The sequence below is a fragment of the Podarcis tiliguerta genome (assembly GCF_965153285.1).
Source record: "Podarcis tiliguerta genome assembly, contig: HAP1_SCAFFOLD_124, whole genome shotgun sequence".
Classification (NCBI taxonomy): Eukaryota; Metazoa; Chordata; class Lepidosauria; order Squamata; family Lacertidae; genus Podarcis; species Podarcis tiliguerta.
In genome coordinates this window covers 24,512-42,832 of record NW_028148657.1, presented here as the reverse complement: position 1 = coordinate 42,832, position 18,321 = coordinate 24,512, and the positions used below count along the sequence as shown (strand labels likewise).

Genomic DNA, 18,321 nt, shown 5'->3' with positions numbered 1-18,321 from the left:
TTAAACTCTGGAATTTGCTCTCAGGAAGTAAAGATGGGCAGCAACGTGGATGTGTTTGATTGAGGATTAGAAGAAAATAATGGAGGATAAGGCTAACAATGCCTACGAACCAGTTTGGCCATGTTCTTCCTCAAGTGTTGGAGACAGTATTCATCTGAATGTCAGGATTCACAAGCGTGGGGGGGGGGATGTCTGGTGTGGAAGAAAGTATCGTGGTACCTCTGCTTACGAACGGGATTTGTACCGGAGGCCTAGCCATATCCTGAAATCTTCGTAACCGGAGGCACCTGTTCTGCACATGTGTGCGGCGCCGTGGAGCACTTCTGCGCATGCACAAGGTGCGCAGAGCGCTTCTGCATGTGCATGAACGGCAACCCTACTTCCAGGTTTGCTGCGTCTACAACCCGAAAGTTACATTACCCAAAGGTAACACAACCCGCGGGTGGGACGTGGGTGGCGCTGTGGGTAAAAGCCTCAGCGCCTAGGGCTTGCCGCTCGAAAGGTCGGCAGTTCGAATCCCCGTGGCGGGGTGCGCTCCCATTGTTCGGTCCCAGCGCCTGCCAACCTAGTAGTTCGAAAGCACTCCCGGGTACAAGTAGATAAATAGGGACTGCTTACCAGCGGGAAAGTAAGCGGCGTTCCGTGTGCTGCGCTGGCTCGCCATATGCAGCTTGTCACGCTGGCCACGTGACCCGGAAGTGTCTCCGGACAGCGCTGGCCCCCCGCCTCTTGAGTGAGATGGGCGCCCAACCCTAGAGTCTGTCAAGACTGGCCGGTACGGGCAGGAGTACCTTTACCTTTACCTTTAAAACAACCCCAGTGGCCGCTGTACTGTTTGAAATAGCAGATAGTTAAACTCTGGAATTTGCTCTCAGGAAGTAAAGATGGGCAGCAACGTGGATGTGTTTGATTGAGGATTAGAAGAAAATAATGGAGGATAAGGCTAACAATGGCTACTAACCAATTTGGCCATGTTCTTCCTCAAGTGTTGGAGACAGTATTCCTGTGAATGTCAGTTTGTGGGAATGACAAGCGGGGGGACGGGATGGGATGGGATGGGGACAACTGGTGTTGCTGTCCAGTCCTGCTTTGAGGCTTTGCACCAGCATCTTGCTGGCCAGTGCAACAACAGGGTTCTGGAACAGCTGGACTGGTTCAGCAGGCTGATGGAAGCTGTGCCAGTTGAAGCTTGTGGGAAAGCTAACATTAGCCAAAAACGTGATTGCCTCAAAGTGGTGCTCACCCAGTGTACCTGCTGAAGACGAGGGGATTCGCAATGTACCTGCTGAAGAAACATGGTTTCACAATTTCTTTCTAAAATCACCAAGCTGTTCATTTGGCTGAGTAAGGGAAGAAAAAGGAGAGAGAAAATTGGGAAACTATGGAGGCCTTGAGTAATCTATACCAGGAGTGGGGAACCGCTGACCTGGGGGCCAAATGCAGCCACTGCATGTCCCTCCACAGGGCCTAGGGGACTGGGGTGCAGGTAGTACAGTGGTACCTCTGGTTAAGAACTTAATTCGTTCTGGAGGTCTGTTCTTAACCTGAAACTGTTCTTAACTTGAAGCACCACTTTAACTAATGGGGCCTCCAGTCAGCCTTCAATTCACAGGAAGCCTTTAGTGCAACAGGACAGAGAAAAGCTTTTATTCCTTTCTCACAGTACTAGAATTTGTGGGAAGCCAATGGCAGTGAATGTTGGAAGATCTGAGAAAGATGGAAGAAAGTGCTGCTTGAAATAGCACATAGTTAAACTCTGGAATTTGCTCTCAGGAAGTAAAGATGGGCAGCAACGTGGATGTGTTTGATTGAGGATTAAGAAGAAAATAATGGAGGATAAAGCTAACAATGCCTACTAACCAGTTTGGCCATGTTCTTCCTCAAGTGTTGGAGACAGTATTCCTTGAATGTCAGGAATCACAAGCAGGGGGACGGGATGGGACCAACTGGTGTTGCTGTCCAGTCCTGCTTTGAGGCTTTGCACAGGCATCTTGCTGGCCATTTTGACAACAGGGTTCTGGAACAGCTGGACTGGTTCAGCAGGCTGATGCAAGCAGTGCCAGTTGAAGCTTGTGCGAAATCTAACATTTGCCCAAATCTTGATTGCCTCAAAGTGGTGCTCACCCAGTGTACCTGCTGAGGATGAGTGGATTCACAAAGTACTTGCTGAAGAAGCATGGTTTCACAATTTCTTTCTAAAATCACCAAGCTGCTCATTTGGCTGAGTAAGGGAAGCCAAAGGAGAGAGAAAAATGGGAAACTATGGAGCCCTTTAGTAATCGCTACCAGGGGTGGGGAACCTCTGGCCTGGGGGTCAAATGCAGCCACTGCATGCTTCTCCACAGGACCCAGGAGATGGGGGTGTAGGTGGTATATCGTTCCTCTGCTTGGGGTCACAAGGGGAACCTCCAAAAATGTTTGCATATATTGTGTGAAGACTAGCATTTCCATTTTGTGTAAGAGTACATAAAATGCTACAACGCCTCTTCCTCCATCTGCTTCCTCTTCTGCTAACATTCTCCTGCCTACTTGTCCCAATGGATCCAGAGAGGTTCTGTGCCCGTTCTGAATGTTTCTTCTCTTTATTTTTTGAAGGATGTGTACACAGTCCAGTTTATGTCTTTCTCACAATAAGTGGGTGTCCCACCTGCCCCATAGGCGGCAGAGAAATGGCACTGGCATCTGCACTGTTTTCCAGCAAGCTCTCCCCAAAATTTCATAAGATCTAGCCAGATCCTGCTGCTGCTATGCAACTTTGTGCTGTTGCCACACAACCTAGGGAAGCGATGCTTTGGTGGGGGTTACGTAGCATGGCTGCTGTGGTGAAACGGGATGCACTACCCCTGACATCAAGGGAGCCCAAAGTGGACACCATAAAAAATTGACATGGAAGGCTGGCCAGGGATTTCAAACCTAGCTCTCATCCCCAAGCACTATTATTTCCCCCAACAAATGTTGCATTTGGATAAACACACATTATTTGCCATATATATTTATTTTAGACATGATTCAATGACTTCATTTGCACATGAAAGTCAAATACAGCCTGTCTTTGATGAGGAGCTTCTAGACTTCTAGAAAGAAAGCCTGGGAGTCCTCAGGCTGAGACCTCCCCTGCTTCAACCACTAGGCCACCAATTTCCATAAATGGTGGGTTCTTCTGGGCGGTGGAGGTTTGCCTTCCCTCAGCTACAGCTCATTGGCATCCTCGTCCATTGCGTCAGTACACTTTAATTGAGTGATCTCATATCCCAGTGATTTAAGATAAGTCATCAGCATCTCCTGACCGTAGTCACACATACTAGCTGTTGCACAGCCTCGGAGAGAACCAATCAGGCTGCTTCCCCCTGTTGGGAAAAAAAGCACACACATATGCTTTTGAAATCCGAAACCCTCTCCCTCAAACAGAACGGTGGGCAACTTTTTTCAGACCAAGAGCTGTTTTCCATTCTGGGTGACCTTCTGGGAGGTCCACTGGCCAATGGAAACATATGTAAAATTCACCTTTACATGGCAGGCTATTTTATACATACATTCAACCAACCCCCGTCCTCCATCCAGGTAACCAAGACTTCAGGGGCAACAATCCAGCCAGGCCAAAGCATACAGGTAGGCTATGAAGTGGGGCTTGTGAGGGGTGTGGCCTAGGGAGAGGAGATGTGGCTAAGTAGGATCCAAAGGGCCAGAGAGAAAGAGTCCAAGAGGAATGCCTGTGGCCTCTGGGCCTGTGGGTCTCCATCCTGCCCCACCTCCAATTTAAAGTGCAAATTTTAAGATGTATTTTTATTTAACAAAAATATATACCGCTTGATTGCAGTAAAAACTGCTAGGGGCTTACAAGAAATATTTACATTAGCAATAAAAGCAGTTAAAACCATTAAAACATTTAAAACTCATTCGAATGAACAGCAAAAGGGAATAGAGCATGTCCCTATCTGAATAGGCTTTTAAGGTGTTTCTGGGGGGGAAAATGGAATAAACTGGTGCAGGGTTCCAGACAAGAACCGCAGAAATCACTAGTCCCTTCCCTGTATTCTCCTCCTCCTCCCACCTCCTTGCACACACATCCCTCCTCCTTGGGATCTTGCCCATCCCAGACACTCTGTGAGGGTAACGTGGGTCTCCTAATAAATTTCAGCACCCTTAATAAACAAAGTATCCCAGTGTCTTTTAGGGGAAGCCATGACTGCTCAAAGTAGCATGATACTTCCTTAAAGATGGGGCCCTAGCTGCACTCCATCATACAAGACTCACCAAACTTCAAGCGACCCCCAGTGTAGAAGCATTGATCCTCCTCATTTCTGCAGCTGACGGTCTTATTGGCCTCACACTTGTCTGAAGAAATGGAGAAGCAACTTGGGCACTTCAGCCCATTGGGCTCCCTTGTCTCACTCTCAGGCACTGGAAAACAATCAGCACACCACACCAACATTGCAGTTAGTCAATGTATTTCTTTTGCAGATGCAAACCACAACGTGCTGTATGTGAGGGGTGGGAATTGTGCTTCCCCTTCCAAGATGGATGCGTACCACCTTCCAACACTTCTGCAAGTGGACTGCTTCAGCCATGCTCCATTCATCCAGGGCTACATTAATGCATGGTGCAAGAGATTTCTGACTGGGGCCACATTCACAGCATACATTTCAAGCAAAGGGATACCACTTTAAGCAATTAGGCTCAGCACTGAGCACCACTGGGGGGCATTCTGAGAGATAAAATGGTAGCCACGAATGGACACAAACGATGATAAAATTCTACAAAATGGCCCTCTTCCTGGGAGCGGGAAAGAGATAGAAAGCTCTTAGTAGTTTTATCCTTAAAAACATCACTTCTGGGAAAACATGTGCTTAGTTTTGGTAAAATAATGATTTCACCTAAGAAAAAATGGTAGCTGATAAGAACTATTGTGTGGGGTTTGTTTGTTAATCCATACCTCTGTGAAGGGAATAGGGGTTTCCCAATTAACTCTCAGCACCCTTAAGAAACTACCACTCCCAGAATTCTTGGTCCTAGTGTTGTTATAGTGTTTACAATAAAAGCTTACACTAGGGTGTTGGGAATGCTAAGGTGAACCACAAAATGGTGCCTCCTCCCAACAAGAAGGGAGGGGTGAGTGAAGATCTACACCAGGAACAAGGGAATGTGAACATCTACATCAGGAACAAGGGTGGGAGTAGACCAGAGTTCAAATCTGTAGTAGAGCCACGAAACTTGCTGAGTGACCTGGGGCCAGACACTGCCCCTTAGCCTGACTTATTTCACACGGGTGTTTGAGGCTAAAATGGTGAGCAGGAGAGCCAGAAATGCCACCTCAAGCTCTTTGGACAAAAGAGTAGGGATGTAAATATCAGAAGCTGCTGCAGGAGAGGGACTGTGAGTAACATCACTCAAGGAATGTTTGTAGGACTAAGGTAAAACTTTGAAGCTCCCTCTGTCTGGTTCCCTGTAGCTTTGCTTCTCGCAATGAGGGAACCGCCAGAAGGCCCTCGGCGCTGGACCTCAGCGTCCAGGCAGAACGATGGGGGTGGGGACACTCCTTCAGGTATACTGGGCTGAGGCCGTTTAGGGCCTTAAAGGTCAACACCAATACTTTGAATTGTGCTCGGAAACATACTGGGAACCAAGTAGGTCTTTCAAGACTGGTGTTATGTGGTCTCGGCGGCCACTCCAAGTCACCAGTCTAGCTGCCACATTCTGGATTAATTGTAGTTTCCAGATCACCTTCAAAGGTAGCCCCACATAGAGCGCATTGCAGTAGTCCAATGCTGTAGTCCAAGTGGGAGATAACTAGAGCATGCACCACTCTGGCGAGACAGTCCCCGGGCAGGTAGGGTCTCAGCCTGTGTACCAAGTGGAGTTGGTAGACAGCTGCCCTGGATACAGAATTGACCTGCGCATCCATGGACAGCTGTGAATCCAAAATGACTCCCAGGCTGCACACCTGGTCTTTCAGGGGCACAGTTACCTGATTCAGGACCAGGGAGTCCTCCATACCTGCCCGCCCCCTGTCCCCCAAGAACAGTACTTCTGTCTTGTCAGGATTCAACCTCAATCCATTAGCCGCCATCCATTCTCCAACCACCTCCAGGCACTCACACAAGACCTTCACTGCCTTCACTGGTTCTGATTTGAAAGAGAGGTAGAGCTGGGTATCATCTGCATATTGATGCAGATGCGAAGATTGTGCCTTGGTCAGCATGCACTGATCTACACACATAAAACAAATTCACGTACTGGTGTCTTCCAAAAATCCATCCCAAACTCAAACCCCAAAAGTCCCCTGGCAATCGGCAAATGGTAACGGCAAAAGCCCCTAGTCATGAACCAGCACATGGGCGGTAGATACATATCCAGTCACTCTGACCCAAGGAATGAGGCAGTTGAGCAGCTCAGAAGCTGTATCCATGACTGAGCAGCCCTTTTTAGGATCCACTCTGCTCACCCTGGAAGGGGGGAGGGGCTAGAAAAGGTGCCCTAAACATAGTCTGCCTCCCTTTCCCCCTGACTGGATGACCGTGCCCAGTGGGGTCACCACCTAGCGGTTGTAAAACACAATTGAATTTTGGAACGTGGAATATACAGACTTTGTCAGATAACACAGATAGTGAGTGTTCTGAATGCAGAACTGCCATCATTGCAAGAGAGCTGCAATGTTTTAACATCAATATTGCAGCGCTTCAAGAGACTCAAAGAGCAGGCGAGGGACAACTGAAGGAAGAAAAAGGAGACTACACTTTCTTCTGGAAAGGTCTATCTGAAGAAGAACTTCGGATACATGGAGTAGGCTTCGCTATCAAAAATGATCTTGTGAAGCTCCTGTCAGAAGTCCCTACCTGCATTAATGAGTAACTCTCAACCCTTCGAATAAAGCACACCAAAAACTAACAGGCTACTCTTATAAGCGCTTATGCACCAACACTGGATGCCGATGAAGACATTAAAGAAAATGTTTACTCTCAGCTGGATACCGTTCTATCAGAGATGCCTAAGAAAGATAAACTCATCCTCCTGGGTGATTTTAATGCAGGAGTTGGGCGAGATTTCAATTGGTGGCCTGGGACTATTGGGAAAGAAGGAATTGGCAACAGCAACAGAACTGAATCTTACTTTTGACGATATGTACAGCGCACAACCTTGTTACTACCAACACACTCTTTTGACAGAAAAATAAATTTAAAACTCCCTGGAGGCATCCTCGGTCAAACCACTGGCACCTCTTCGACCAGGGGTCAGCAACCTTTTTCAGCCATGGGCTGGTCCACCATCCCTCAGACCATTTGGTGGGCCAGACTAAATTTTGAAAAAAAATATGACCGAATTCCTATGCCCCACAAATAACCCAGAGATGCATTTTAAATAAAGGCATACATTCTGCTCATGTCAAAACACCAGGCAGGCCACACAAATAACCCAGAGATGCATTTTAAATAAAAGGACACATTCTACTCATGTAAAAACACGCTGATTTCTGGACCGTCCATGGGCCGGATTGAGAAGGTGATTGGGCCACATCCGGCCCATGGTCCTTAGGTTGCCTGCTGCTGTCTTAGACTATGTTATTGTCTGTGCTAAAGATCACCGTGATCTGCTCCTTACCAGAGCTATGACGAGTGCTGGACAGATCACTGACTAATACGCTCCACAATGGCTATCAATATTATACCTTAACGCAGGCTACAAGAAAGGAAAACAAGGCAGAAAATGAACACACAACGCTTTCAAGATCCCGTTAAGTGGGATTGCTTCCAAATGACTCTTAAGGGCCACCTGCTTTCAGAATTCCCTGATAACATCGAGGAACACTGGACCAAGCTAAAAACATCCATTATTGCAGCCTGTGAACAAAGTCACAAAGACCATCTATGGGCGAATAAATCATGGCATATTCCCCCTACGCTCAGCAGACGGTATCACACTTCTAAAAGATAAAGAAGCTATTGCACTGTGCTGGAAAGAACATTACCGACATCTCCTTAACTGCAACTCCCCTGTAGCTGCTGAGATCCTCTCACAAATTCTGCAAAAACAAGTTAGAGATAAGCTTGCAGTATCTCCAAATCTGGGAGAGTTATGTACAGCTATTAACCATATGAAAAAAAACACAAAACAAAAAAAAAAAAACAAGCAGACCTGAGGGGATACCTGCCAATGTCTTCAAAGTGGGTGAAACTGAACTTACACAATAATTTCACAAGCTCATCAAAAAAATCTGGGAGAGAGAAGAGATCCCAGCAGACTTTATGGATGCCAAAATTATCATATTTTTTTTTAAAGGTGACAGAACTGACTGCAGAAACTATCGAGGCATCTCTCTATTAGCTGCAGGTGGTAAAATTCTTGCAAGGATCTTAGCAAACCATCTCTTAACAATATCCGAGGTGACCGTTCCTGAATCCCAAAATGGTTTTCGGCCTTCTAGGGGGATAGTGGACATGATTTTCACCGCTCAACAGCTTCAAGAAAAATGCAGAGATCAAAACCAACCCCCGTATGTGTCGTTTTTTGACCCAAGGCTTTCAACACTGTAAATCTTAATGCCCTGTGGACTGTCCTTCTGAGAATTGGCTGCTCAGATAAATTTGTAAACATCATCCGACTCCTCCATGATAATATGACAGCAACAATCGCAGATAACAATGGCTCTCAAAGTGAACCATTCACCGTGGGATCAGGTGTTAAACAGGGTTGTGTTATTGCCCCAACTCTATTCATTGTTTTCATTGCCATGATCCTACACTTTGTCAAAGGAAAACTCCCCACCGGAGTAGAAATAATATATTTAACAGATGGAAAGTTCTTCAATCTGAGCAGGCTGAAAGCAAAGAGTAAGGTTACAGTAACTTCCATCATGGAGCTTCAGTATGCTAATGACAACGTAGTGTGGGCACGCTCACAGGATGACCTCCAAACCATCCTAAATATCTTCCCAGAAGCTTATGAAAAGTTTGGCCTGTCGCTCAACATCCAAAAAAACAAACAAACCAAAAAACAAAGTACTGCACCAACAAGTACAAAATAACCCCTCTGCAGCTCCACAAATCCAACTCAATGGTGTAACGTTGGAAAATGTCAATCACTTCCCCTACCTAGACAGTTATCTTTCCATAAGGGCTAGCACTTATGCCGAAATCCAGCATCCCTGAGCTCTGCGAGTGCAGCTTTCTGTTGATTGAAGTGCAGAGTGTTTAAGGACCGGGACATTCACAGGGAAACCAACATGCTTGTTTACAAAGCTATTGTACTACCAACCTTACTGTATGCTTGTGAAACATGCACCACTTATAAACACCATCTCCAAACCTTGAAAGATTACATCAACGGTGTCTCTGAAAATTTTGGGAAGACAGGTGAACTAATATCAGCGTACTGGAAGAAGCAAATATCACCAGTGTTGAAGCAATGATTCTTCAACATCATCTTCGTTGGACTGGTCATGTTGTGCAGATGCCTGATGATCGTCATCCAAAGTAACTACTCTATTCTGAACTTAAAAATGGAAAGTGTAATGCTGGTGGTCAACAAAAGAGGTTTAAGGACTTTCTCAAGGCAAATCTTTAAAAATGAAGTATAAACACTGACAACTGGGAAACACTGGCCTGAGAGCGCTTCAATTGGAGAACAGCCTTTACCAAAGGTGTCATGGGCTTTGAAGACACTCAAACTCAGGATGTAAGGGAGAAATGTGCTAAGAGGAAGGCATGCTTGGATATCCACACCGTGATCAACTCCCACCCAGAAACCAATGTCCCCACTGTGGAAGGACGTGTGGTTCCAGAATTGGCCTCCACAGTCACTTACTGACTCATTGTTAAAACCGTGTTTATGAAAGACAATATTACTTGGCTACGAGTGATCGCCAAAGAAGAAGAAGAATCACACTGCCTTACCAGTCTGTCCCACTAAAAATATCTCTACAAATGCAAATGCATCAAAGAAAATGGGTCACTCTAGGTTTGGGGGCTAGAACTCTGGGAAACCAATGAGCCAGTGATGTGAAGTGGTTAGAGAGTTGGACTAGAATCTAGGAGACCAGTGTTCAAATTTCACTGTAGCCATGACACTTGCTGAGTGGCCTGGGACCAGGAACCATCTCTCAGCCTAACCTATTTCACAGGATGTTTTGAGGCTAAAAAGGTGAGCAGGAGCTCAAGCTTTTTGGAGGAAAGCATAGGATGTAAATACCAGAAGCTGCTGCAGGAGAGGAACTGTGAGTAGCATTATGGGAGGGGTGTTTGTAGGACTAAGGTAAAACTGTGACGCTCCCTTGTAATTTTTGCTAATAGATGCTACATGTTGTTCAAGTAATCTTCTTACTGATATTTTGGGTTTTGTTGTATTATTTCCCGCCACCCCCATACTATGGCTCCAATGCTTCCCCGCTGGTTCCCTCTGTCAGTGGCTCCTCCTTGTCCCACCAGTCTGAATCAGGTTTGAAATCTTTCCTAGTGTCACCCTCAGGCGCCTCCTGGAGTGACTGGCTGCCACCATTCCTCCTTTTCTAGCCAGCCCCTTACATCAGGATACTGTCTGTGAGATCATCTTTCCTGATGATGATACTTACTTTCGGGAGGTCCGCTGTTGCACATATCTGTCTTGCAGCAGGAGGCCTTGCTCTGGATGTAAATTGATGAGGTTATGGAGGCACTGCCATAGCCTACATCACACAACTCTGTATCGATGCAGGACTTGAGAACCATTGTTGACCCCAAAAGTGCTATAAAATAATTGGAAAAGGAAATAACTAGACCTGGAAATAGGGCTGGCCCACCTATGAGGAAAGGGTTGATGATCACCTTATGTTTGCTGATCCACAGGGGCAGGAGATCTGACCACCAAGAAAAGCATCGCCTGATGCTGCTGCCTTTGAAGCTGTGGTGTGATCCTTGGAGGCAAGATCTCTCACCTCCTCGTCAGTTCCTCTCCCCCATTTGAGCCACCCCATGTCCCTGTTGTTCGTGGCAGGGACCTTGGAGCTCCTTCCTTTTTCTATTTAATATAATGTTTATTAAAATTACTTTTTTTCCTTTATAACAACCATATAAAATTTCCTCATCACATATATCTTTGCTCAAATTGAGCTCTGACTTCCTCCTCTCCCCCTCCCTTACTTCCATATGCAATCACTTTTATTTTGCATTTCTAAATCACCCTACTTACCTTATCTCCATACTTAAAAGACTTACTTCTAATATTTATAAACAGGTTTCAAATCATAACCTGTCCTTTTCAAACAGATTGTCTTGCTGGTTTCGGATTCCCCCTGTCAGTCTCGCCAGCTCAGCGTATTCAATCATCTTTGTCTGTCATTCTTCCAACGTTGGAAGTTCCTGCTGCTTCCATTTCTGGGCTAAACGTATCCTTTCTGCCATAGTAGCATACATAAATATATTTATGTCTTTTTGGGGGGAATTTCTTCACCTATGATAGCTAATGAAAAAGCCTCTGGTTTTTTTTACTAAAAGTATTTTATATAACATATCCCAGTAGACTTTAATCTTAGGACACGTCCACCACATTTGAAAGAAATTCCCTTCCTTCTCCTTACATTTCCAACACACCTTATCTTGAGTTCTATACATTTTAGCAAATACCACCTTGGAGCTCCTTTCCGAGGCTCCCTCCGCCTCTCTGGTGCCCGTGCCTTTGGCTGGCAGAGTGGGCTCTGTCTTTTCTCCTGTGCTGAAAAAGGCAGCCAGGTGGCAGCCAAGGTTGTCTCCGCCTGGAGCCTGCACTCCACTGTCGACTCACTCAAGGTGGGGGCTCCTTCAAACTTCTCCATTGAGAGGTGGGCAGCCATGCCCCCTCGACAGGAAAGGGTGACATGGCTCGCAGTTCCCCTGCTTAGCAGCTGAGATACCGCTCCTACTTGTGTGCAAGCAGGAGCGGGGGTGGGGCTCTTGCAGCTAGGGAGGGGGAGCACTTTAACAGAGCCCCCGCCCCACTACTTGCTCATGTGAGCCAGTGGCAGGTTGGGGTTTCCGCAAAACTGCTTGGCTGAGGGGAGGGCAGCAGTGTGCTCTTAACCCAAGCAGTTTAAGGAGGGAGGGAGGGAGGAAGGGAGGGAGGGAGGAACAAGATGTATAAGCCTTGTGCATGCAGCTTTTTTCTCCCAGTGCAAGTATATGGGACAGACCACCATGATGATTTCACATCCTTGATGAAACTGCCACCCCTCCTGAGTCCCTCTGCCTCCAGCTCCAAGCTGCTGCCTGTTTAGTTTTTCCTCAGCGTGCTGGGTGCTGGAGGCAGAGGGACTCAGGATAGGTGGGGTTTCCCCCACCGATTTACTGCTGAGTGAATCTGTCATCACGGTCTGCCCCTCATACCGGTCCTGGGGCGATATATCAATAAATCACCCAGGCCTAATCTTCAGTCACCCTTTCTTCCGGGTCTGCGGGGTGGGGAACATTTCATGGTTTGCCTCAGGTATCCAATTGTGTTGAGCAGGCCCTGCTTGGAGCAAAAAGAGATTTCTCCAGTTTTATCTATTTGTTGAATGTGAGTCAGGAATGGAGAACCTTTGGCTGTCCAGAGGTTTCTCCCACCCTTCTCCTCATTGAGTGGGACCAGTTCAGGAGGTTTCATGGGAAGGAATTCATCAATGAAATAAGTTTTGTGGGTGACGGAGTGGATAAAAATCAATTTAAAAAATCAAAATAATCAGATTTTTAAATTTAAATTAGATTTTTTTTATTTAAATCAGATTTTTTAAATTTAAATTGTTTTTTTAAATGCTTTTGGAGGATTCCCCCCCCCCGCAAGATAGTTTTGTATTTAAATTATATTATACTCCAAAGACTATCCTCATCAGGAAATAAGGATTTGTTTTAAGCTTTTCATGTGTGCTATAACTCCCTCAAAGTTTTTTCTAAAAAAACCGTTTAATCACATCAGTTAACAAACATGGATGCATATACTATAATGTTATTGTTTTAGTTAAATAAATTATTTAAATTATTATTAATGAAATGATTATTTTTTCTCCTTCCCATAAAATACAGCAGAAAAGAGGTCCAAATATAAACAGTTAATTTTTTAAACCTCACAAAAATTTCATAATGTTTTTCTAAAAGTATAACCAAATCAGTAATTTTTGATATAACTAAAAACTACTCTGAAAATTTATTATTCCAAAAACAAAACCTTCATCTAGTTGAAAATATTAAGATTATACCAGCAAGAATGAGTCTTTATGTAAAAAAATGTTTTAAATAAAGTTTTACTGACTAGTGATTTAAATTGTGATTTAAATCAAATCCACCCTGTAACTGGACCAATGAAAGTCGATGGTGGAGCTCAGAAAGGGAGCATGTACCACACGCAATTATGAAGGGGCAATATGCCAGTGTCAGTTTCTCTTGGTTTCTTATTTGAAGTACATTTCTCCACATTTTCATATCAGTTTCCAACTCCCCCCACCCCCCCATCAACATTTAGTCTGAATGTTATTTTTACTCTTAGGCCCCATCTGCAGGGTCATACTGATTTAAGCAGTCATGGGGGTGGGGGGGATGTTTGTTGACCATATTGGCTGTGAATCCTGGCGGACTAGCTCTCTGCCTTGCAGGTCATTTTTCACTTGGCCTGGGAGATGGGAAACTGACAGACTGACTCCGACTACAAAAGCTGAGGCTGCTGAACGGACACTTGGGTTGGGGTATTGTTTGTTTTGTTTTGTTGCTGTGACTGATATCCATCTTTTCTATCTTTATTTTTAGCTCTTCTTATGAATTAGGTGACTGTTGATTGACTTGGTTTAGGTTCTTATATGCACACTTTACCCTAGTATGTGCATTTGTCTATTGATTACATGGCTGGACAACTGAATTGCAAATATGGGAGAAGGGCAGATTCTGAAGGATGTTTTGTTTTGCTCTGCCAATTGAGTAAACACACCTTTAAATATGAACTGACTCCTGCAGGCAATGCAGAACCTAGAACACTTTTTTATGAAAAGTCATGTTCCTTGGCTTGTGGCAAAGATATGGCCTTAGAAAGTGAGTCTGGGGGTTTACGTTTTGGTGATCAAAGAGGTTGAAAGTTCTTATCACTTACACAGTTTGCCTACTCCACGGGCAGACAAGCAGGACTGGTCACTGGAATCGTCACACTCCTCAGTTGTGGCATTTCTGCAATTTTTTTCTTGACCGAAACAAGACTCACATATCAGAGATGCCACTGCAGACAGGGGGAAAATGGGTTTAGAAAACTTTAGTAACTGTGTAGGAAGAATAGGTCTGCGTCAAGGTACATGAACACAACACTTTCTGCTACAAACTCCATCTTACGAGAGGTAGCAAAGGCCACCGAATTTGACAGCTTCAAAAGCGGACTGGATAAATTCATGTTTACCATTCGCAATTTATATATTTTTTCTGCAACATTGGAGGCACTATTTGAATACTAGTTTCTGCAAACTAGTATATATTCCTTCTGTAGTTCTTAAACTCTGTGAATGGGGGTGGGCCTTGCATAGACCAGAGAATGATTGTGGAAGATGGCTCCTGCAGTCTGAGGGAGAGGACCAGTAGAGAAGGTGTGGGGAAACCTTTAACCCTCTCGAAGTTGTTGTACTACAACTCCCATCAGCACCAGCAAACATGACAGACTCTGGTAAGCACATCTGGTACCCCTGGGACCTGACTCCACTGAGAGATTGGGGTGGTGTGTAACACCAGCAAACTAAAAGATTTCATGGCGGGGGGGCAGGATAATTCCGCTCTGAAATATGAGAAGAATTGTGCCTATACGTTGTATCCTATCCTATCATAAGTTTCTACAAATGTAAGCAACTTACTCTTTGCTTTAAATCAGGCATGGCCAAAGTCCATTTCAGGGGCCCACTGGTCAGTTTAATCCGGCCCCTGTGGCAGTTTATCTTCCAGGGGTAAAATCCTGAAAAAACCTCAACAACTTCAGTCCTAAAAAATGCTCAAAAACTTTGTTGTTTTTTTAAAAATAATGTTTATTGCTTTTTGAACAATTTAAACACTACAAAACCAAACAAAAACAAAAAAAGAACAATACAATATAAAAACACTACATAACACTAAACACATTAAACTTACAAAACCAAACAAAAACAATTTAAAACACTCAAACAATTTCAATCTCTTACCTTTCATTAACTTATTTCACCGACCTCCTCACACCTCCCTTTTTGTATTCCACTTCTGTCAAATGTTTCAGCAATTCCTTTCCATCTTCCTCTGTTATCTGTCCTATAATTATCTTAACACATTCTAACCTTATTTTACCTTTAAAATCCCATTAATCTATTTATACTTAAATCCTTATAACATTTGTACTAAAGCCATATAACTTCATTCCAACAATCTTTTAACATTCATTAATTTTGCAGTATTTCTGTAGATAATCTTTAAACTTTTTCCAGTCTTCTTCTACCGACTCCTCTCCCTGGTCTCTGATTCTGCCAGTCATTTCCGCCAGTTCCATGTAGTCCATCAACTTCATCTGCCATTCTTCCCGGGTGGGTAGATCTTTTGTCTTCCAATACTTTGCGATAAGTATTCTTGCTGCTGTTGTTGCATACATAAAAAAAGTTCTATCCTTCTTTAACACCAATTGGCCAACCATGCCCAGGAGAAAGGCCTCTGGTTTCTTCGGAAAAGAAACCATTTCATTATAAACCATCTCCCAGAATGTCTTAATCCTTGGGCATGTCCACCAAAGGTGAAATAATGTACCTTCAGTCTCTTTACATTTCCAACATTTATTGTCGGGCAGATGATAAATTTTTTCAAGCTTGACTGGTGTCATGTACCACCTATAAATCATTTTCATTAAGTTTTCTCTTAAGGCATTACATGCTGTAAATTTCATACCTGTGGTCCATAACTGTTCCCAGTCAGCCATCATTATGTTATGTCCAACATCTTGTGCCCATTTAATCATAGCTGATTTCACCATTTCATCCTGAGTGTTCCATTTCAACAGCAAATTATACAGTCTTAACAAATTCTTAATCTTTGGATCTAACTATTCTGTTTCCAGTTTTGATTTTTCCACCTGGAAACCAACTTTTTTGTCCAAATTGTATGCCTCCATTATTTGATAATAGTGGAGCCAATCTCGCACTTTGTTTTTCAGTTTTTCAAAGCTCTGCAATTTTATTCTGTCTCCATCCTGTTCCAGAATTTCCCAAAATTTCGGCCATTTGGCCTCCATATTGAGTTTTTTCTGTGCCTTCGCTTCCATTGGTGACAACCATCTTGGGGTTTTCTTTTCTACCAAATCCTTATATCTTGTCCAAACATTAAACAATGCTTTTCTAACAATATGATTTTTAAACGCTTTATTAGCTTTTACCTTATCGTACCACAAATATGCATGCCAAAAATGCTCAAAAACTTTGGTCGGCCCTTTGGTCGGCCCCCACAGCTTTTCTCTTCATCAAATCTGGCCCTTTTTGAAAAAAGTTTGGACACCACTGCTTTAAATTTAAGCTAGGACTCTGGTTTATTGAAGAGCGAACTACTGCCTCTTTTGCTGCCCCAATGTACTTGGGGATGCCACACCTCTGTATGCATTTGGTAAAATAAAGATTTAATATTGAGAACAATGTTTCAGGAAGAAGGGGCAGAATTTGAGTGGACGATGAGGCAAGCAAACAGGAAAAAAGTTCAAGAAACATACTCTTTGTTGTAGATGAAACCTAGGATTCTGGTTTATCCAAGAGTGGGCGACTGCCCCCATTGCTCCCCCAATGGACTTGGGGATACTGCACCTCTCAGTATGGATTTTGTTAAATAAAAACAAATATAATCATTGGGAAGAAACTATCTATGATTGAGGATCCCTTGTAGCTTGACCATATGCTTTATTCCTCTCCCTTTCAAAGGAACCACAAATCCTTGTTCCTTTCTTCTCCTGCTTTAATGACTATGTAGTTTTTTTATTCTTGTTTTTTCCCCCTCTTCTTTTTTCCTTCTATTCCATTGTATTTTGTCTTTTTAAATTTTTTGTATTTGTGAAAAATGAACTAAATATTATTTTAAAATAAATAAATAAATAATGGCTGACCCCCCCCCCCTTAGTTCCTTCCTGGAAACAGGATGAACAGCCCAGCAGCTGTGGTTCTGCTCACCTGGATTCAGAAGGGTCAAGAGGAGGCAGGAGATCAGGAGTGTCTTCATCATTCTAGAGAGCTGAAGAGCCAGGAAGGCGTTCGAGAACAGCACTGGGCCAAGCAAGGAACTGATGCATGAAGAGGCTTAGTTGGAGCAATTTATAGGAGATTACAAGAAGCACTTTGGCAGTACCCAGGAACAATGGATTCAGGACAGTGTCACAAATTATTAGAATTCTAATTATGCTATACCATAATGTAAAGCACAGTGTTGAAAACCAATTAAACCTCTTCCCCCTTCCAGTAACTCCAAGGACACGTCCCTCCTAATCTGTGCCAGCGTCAATTTCACCATCCTGGATGTGGGAAAACGAGTCCCATCAGGTTACAGCACTGAAACTGGATTAGGTTTCTGGAAGCCAAGGCATTTTCTCTGACAGCATGAACTTTTTTGAAAGAGGCACAAATGTCTGTCCACAGTTTCCCTTGTGGTACAGTGATAGAATGCACAGTGACCCAGATCCCCTCACTCCCATTAAATGTAGTTGCATTTGGGGTAAATCAATCTCTCCCCCCTTCCCAGAGCTCCAAGGACATGTCCCCCCTTTAACCCGTGGCACCCTCAATTTCACCACCCAGGAAGTGAAGCCCCATCAGGTGACACCAGAATTCAAAGCTCAGCAGTGTAATTGGATTAGATTTCCAGAAGTCCAGGCAATTTTGCCAGATTTCTCTGATAGTCAGAATCACGAATTTAATTATTTTTGGTAAGGGGAGACGAGTGTCTGTCCAGTTTCCATTGTTGTACAGTAATAAAATGCACAGTTACTCATGATCTAGATTTCCTCTGTCCCATTAAATGCACTTGTTTGGGGTACAGAATTGGTCCACTTGCTCTTTATAAATAAGTTGGTTAGAGTTAAGAGAGTCCCATGGACTGCAAAAAGATCAAACCTATCCATTCTGAAGAAATCAGCCCTGAGTGCTCACTGGAAGGACAGATCATGAAGCTGAGGCTCCAATACTTTGGCCACCTCATGAGAAGAGAAGGCTCTCTGGAAAAGGCTCTGATGCTGGGAAAGATTGAGGGCACAAGGAGAAGGGGACGACAGAGGACGAGATGGTTGGATAGTGTTCTCGAAGCTACCAGCATGAGTTTGACCAAAGTGCAGGAGGCAGTGGAAGACAGCAGTGCCTGGGGAGCTCTGGTCCAGGGGCTCACGAAGAGTCAG

The 18,321-nt window shown here is 44.1% G+C and overlaps 1 protein-coding gene across 1 annotated transcript; it reads right to left on the bottom strand.

The window, feature by feature from the left end:
• Positions 1 to 2,988: 2,988 nt before the first annotated feature.
• On the bottom strand, positions 2,989 to 17,196 carry LOC310669969 (phospholipase A2 inhibitor NAI-like). Its single transcript, XM_083458544.1, has 5 exons — positions 17,108 to 17,196; positions 14,056 to 14,178; positions 10,562 to 10,714; positions 4,255 to 4,401; positions 2,989 to 3,347 (listed from the first exon to the last, which is right to left on the bottom strand). The coding sequence occupies exons 1-5, from the start codon at positions 17,157 to 17,159 to the stop codon at positions 3,190 to 3,192; spliced, it is 633 nt and encodes a 210-aa protein (XP_083314670.1). The 5' UTR covers positions 17,160 to 17,196; the 3' UTR covers positions 2,989 to 3,189.
• Between the last annotated feature and the right edge of the window lie 1,125 nt (positions 17,197 to 18,321).

What these genes read in the sequence shown, in the direction of transcription:
- LOC310669969 (XM_083458544.1), bottom strand. Translation starts at nt 17,159, where the DNA reads ATGATGAAGACACTCCTGATCTCCTGCCTCCTCTTGACCCTTCTGAAT. An exon ending in CAACAGCGGACCTCCCGAAA is followed by an intron (nt 4,402 to 10,561) that starts GTAAGTATCATC and finishes ATTGTTTTCCAG; the next exon opens with TGCCTGAGAGTGAGACAAGG. An exon ending in TGGGGGTCGCTTGAAGTTTG is followed by an intron (nt 3,348 to 4,254) that starts GTGAGTCTTGTA and finishes TTTTCCCAACAG; the next exon opens with GGGGAAGCAGCCTGATTGGT.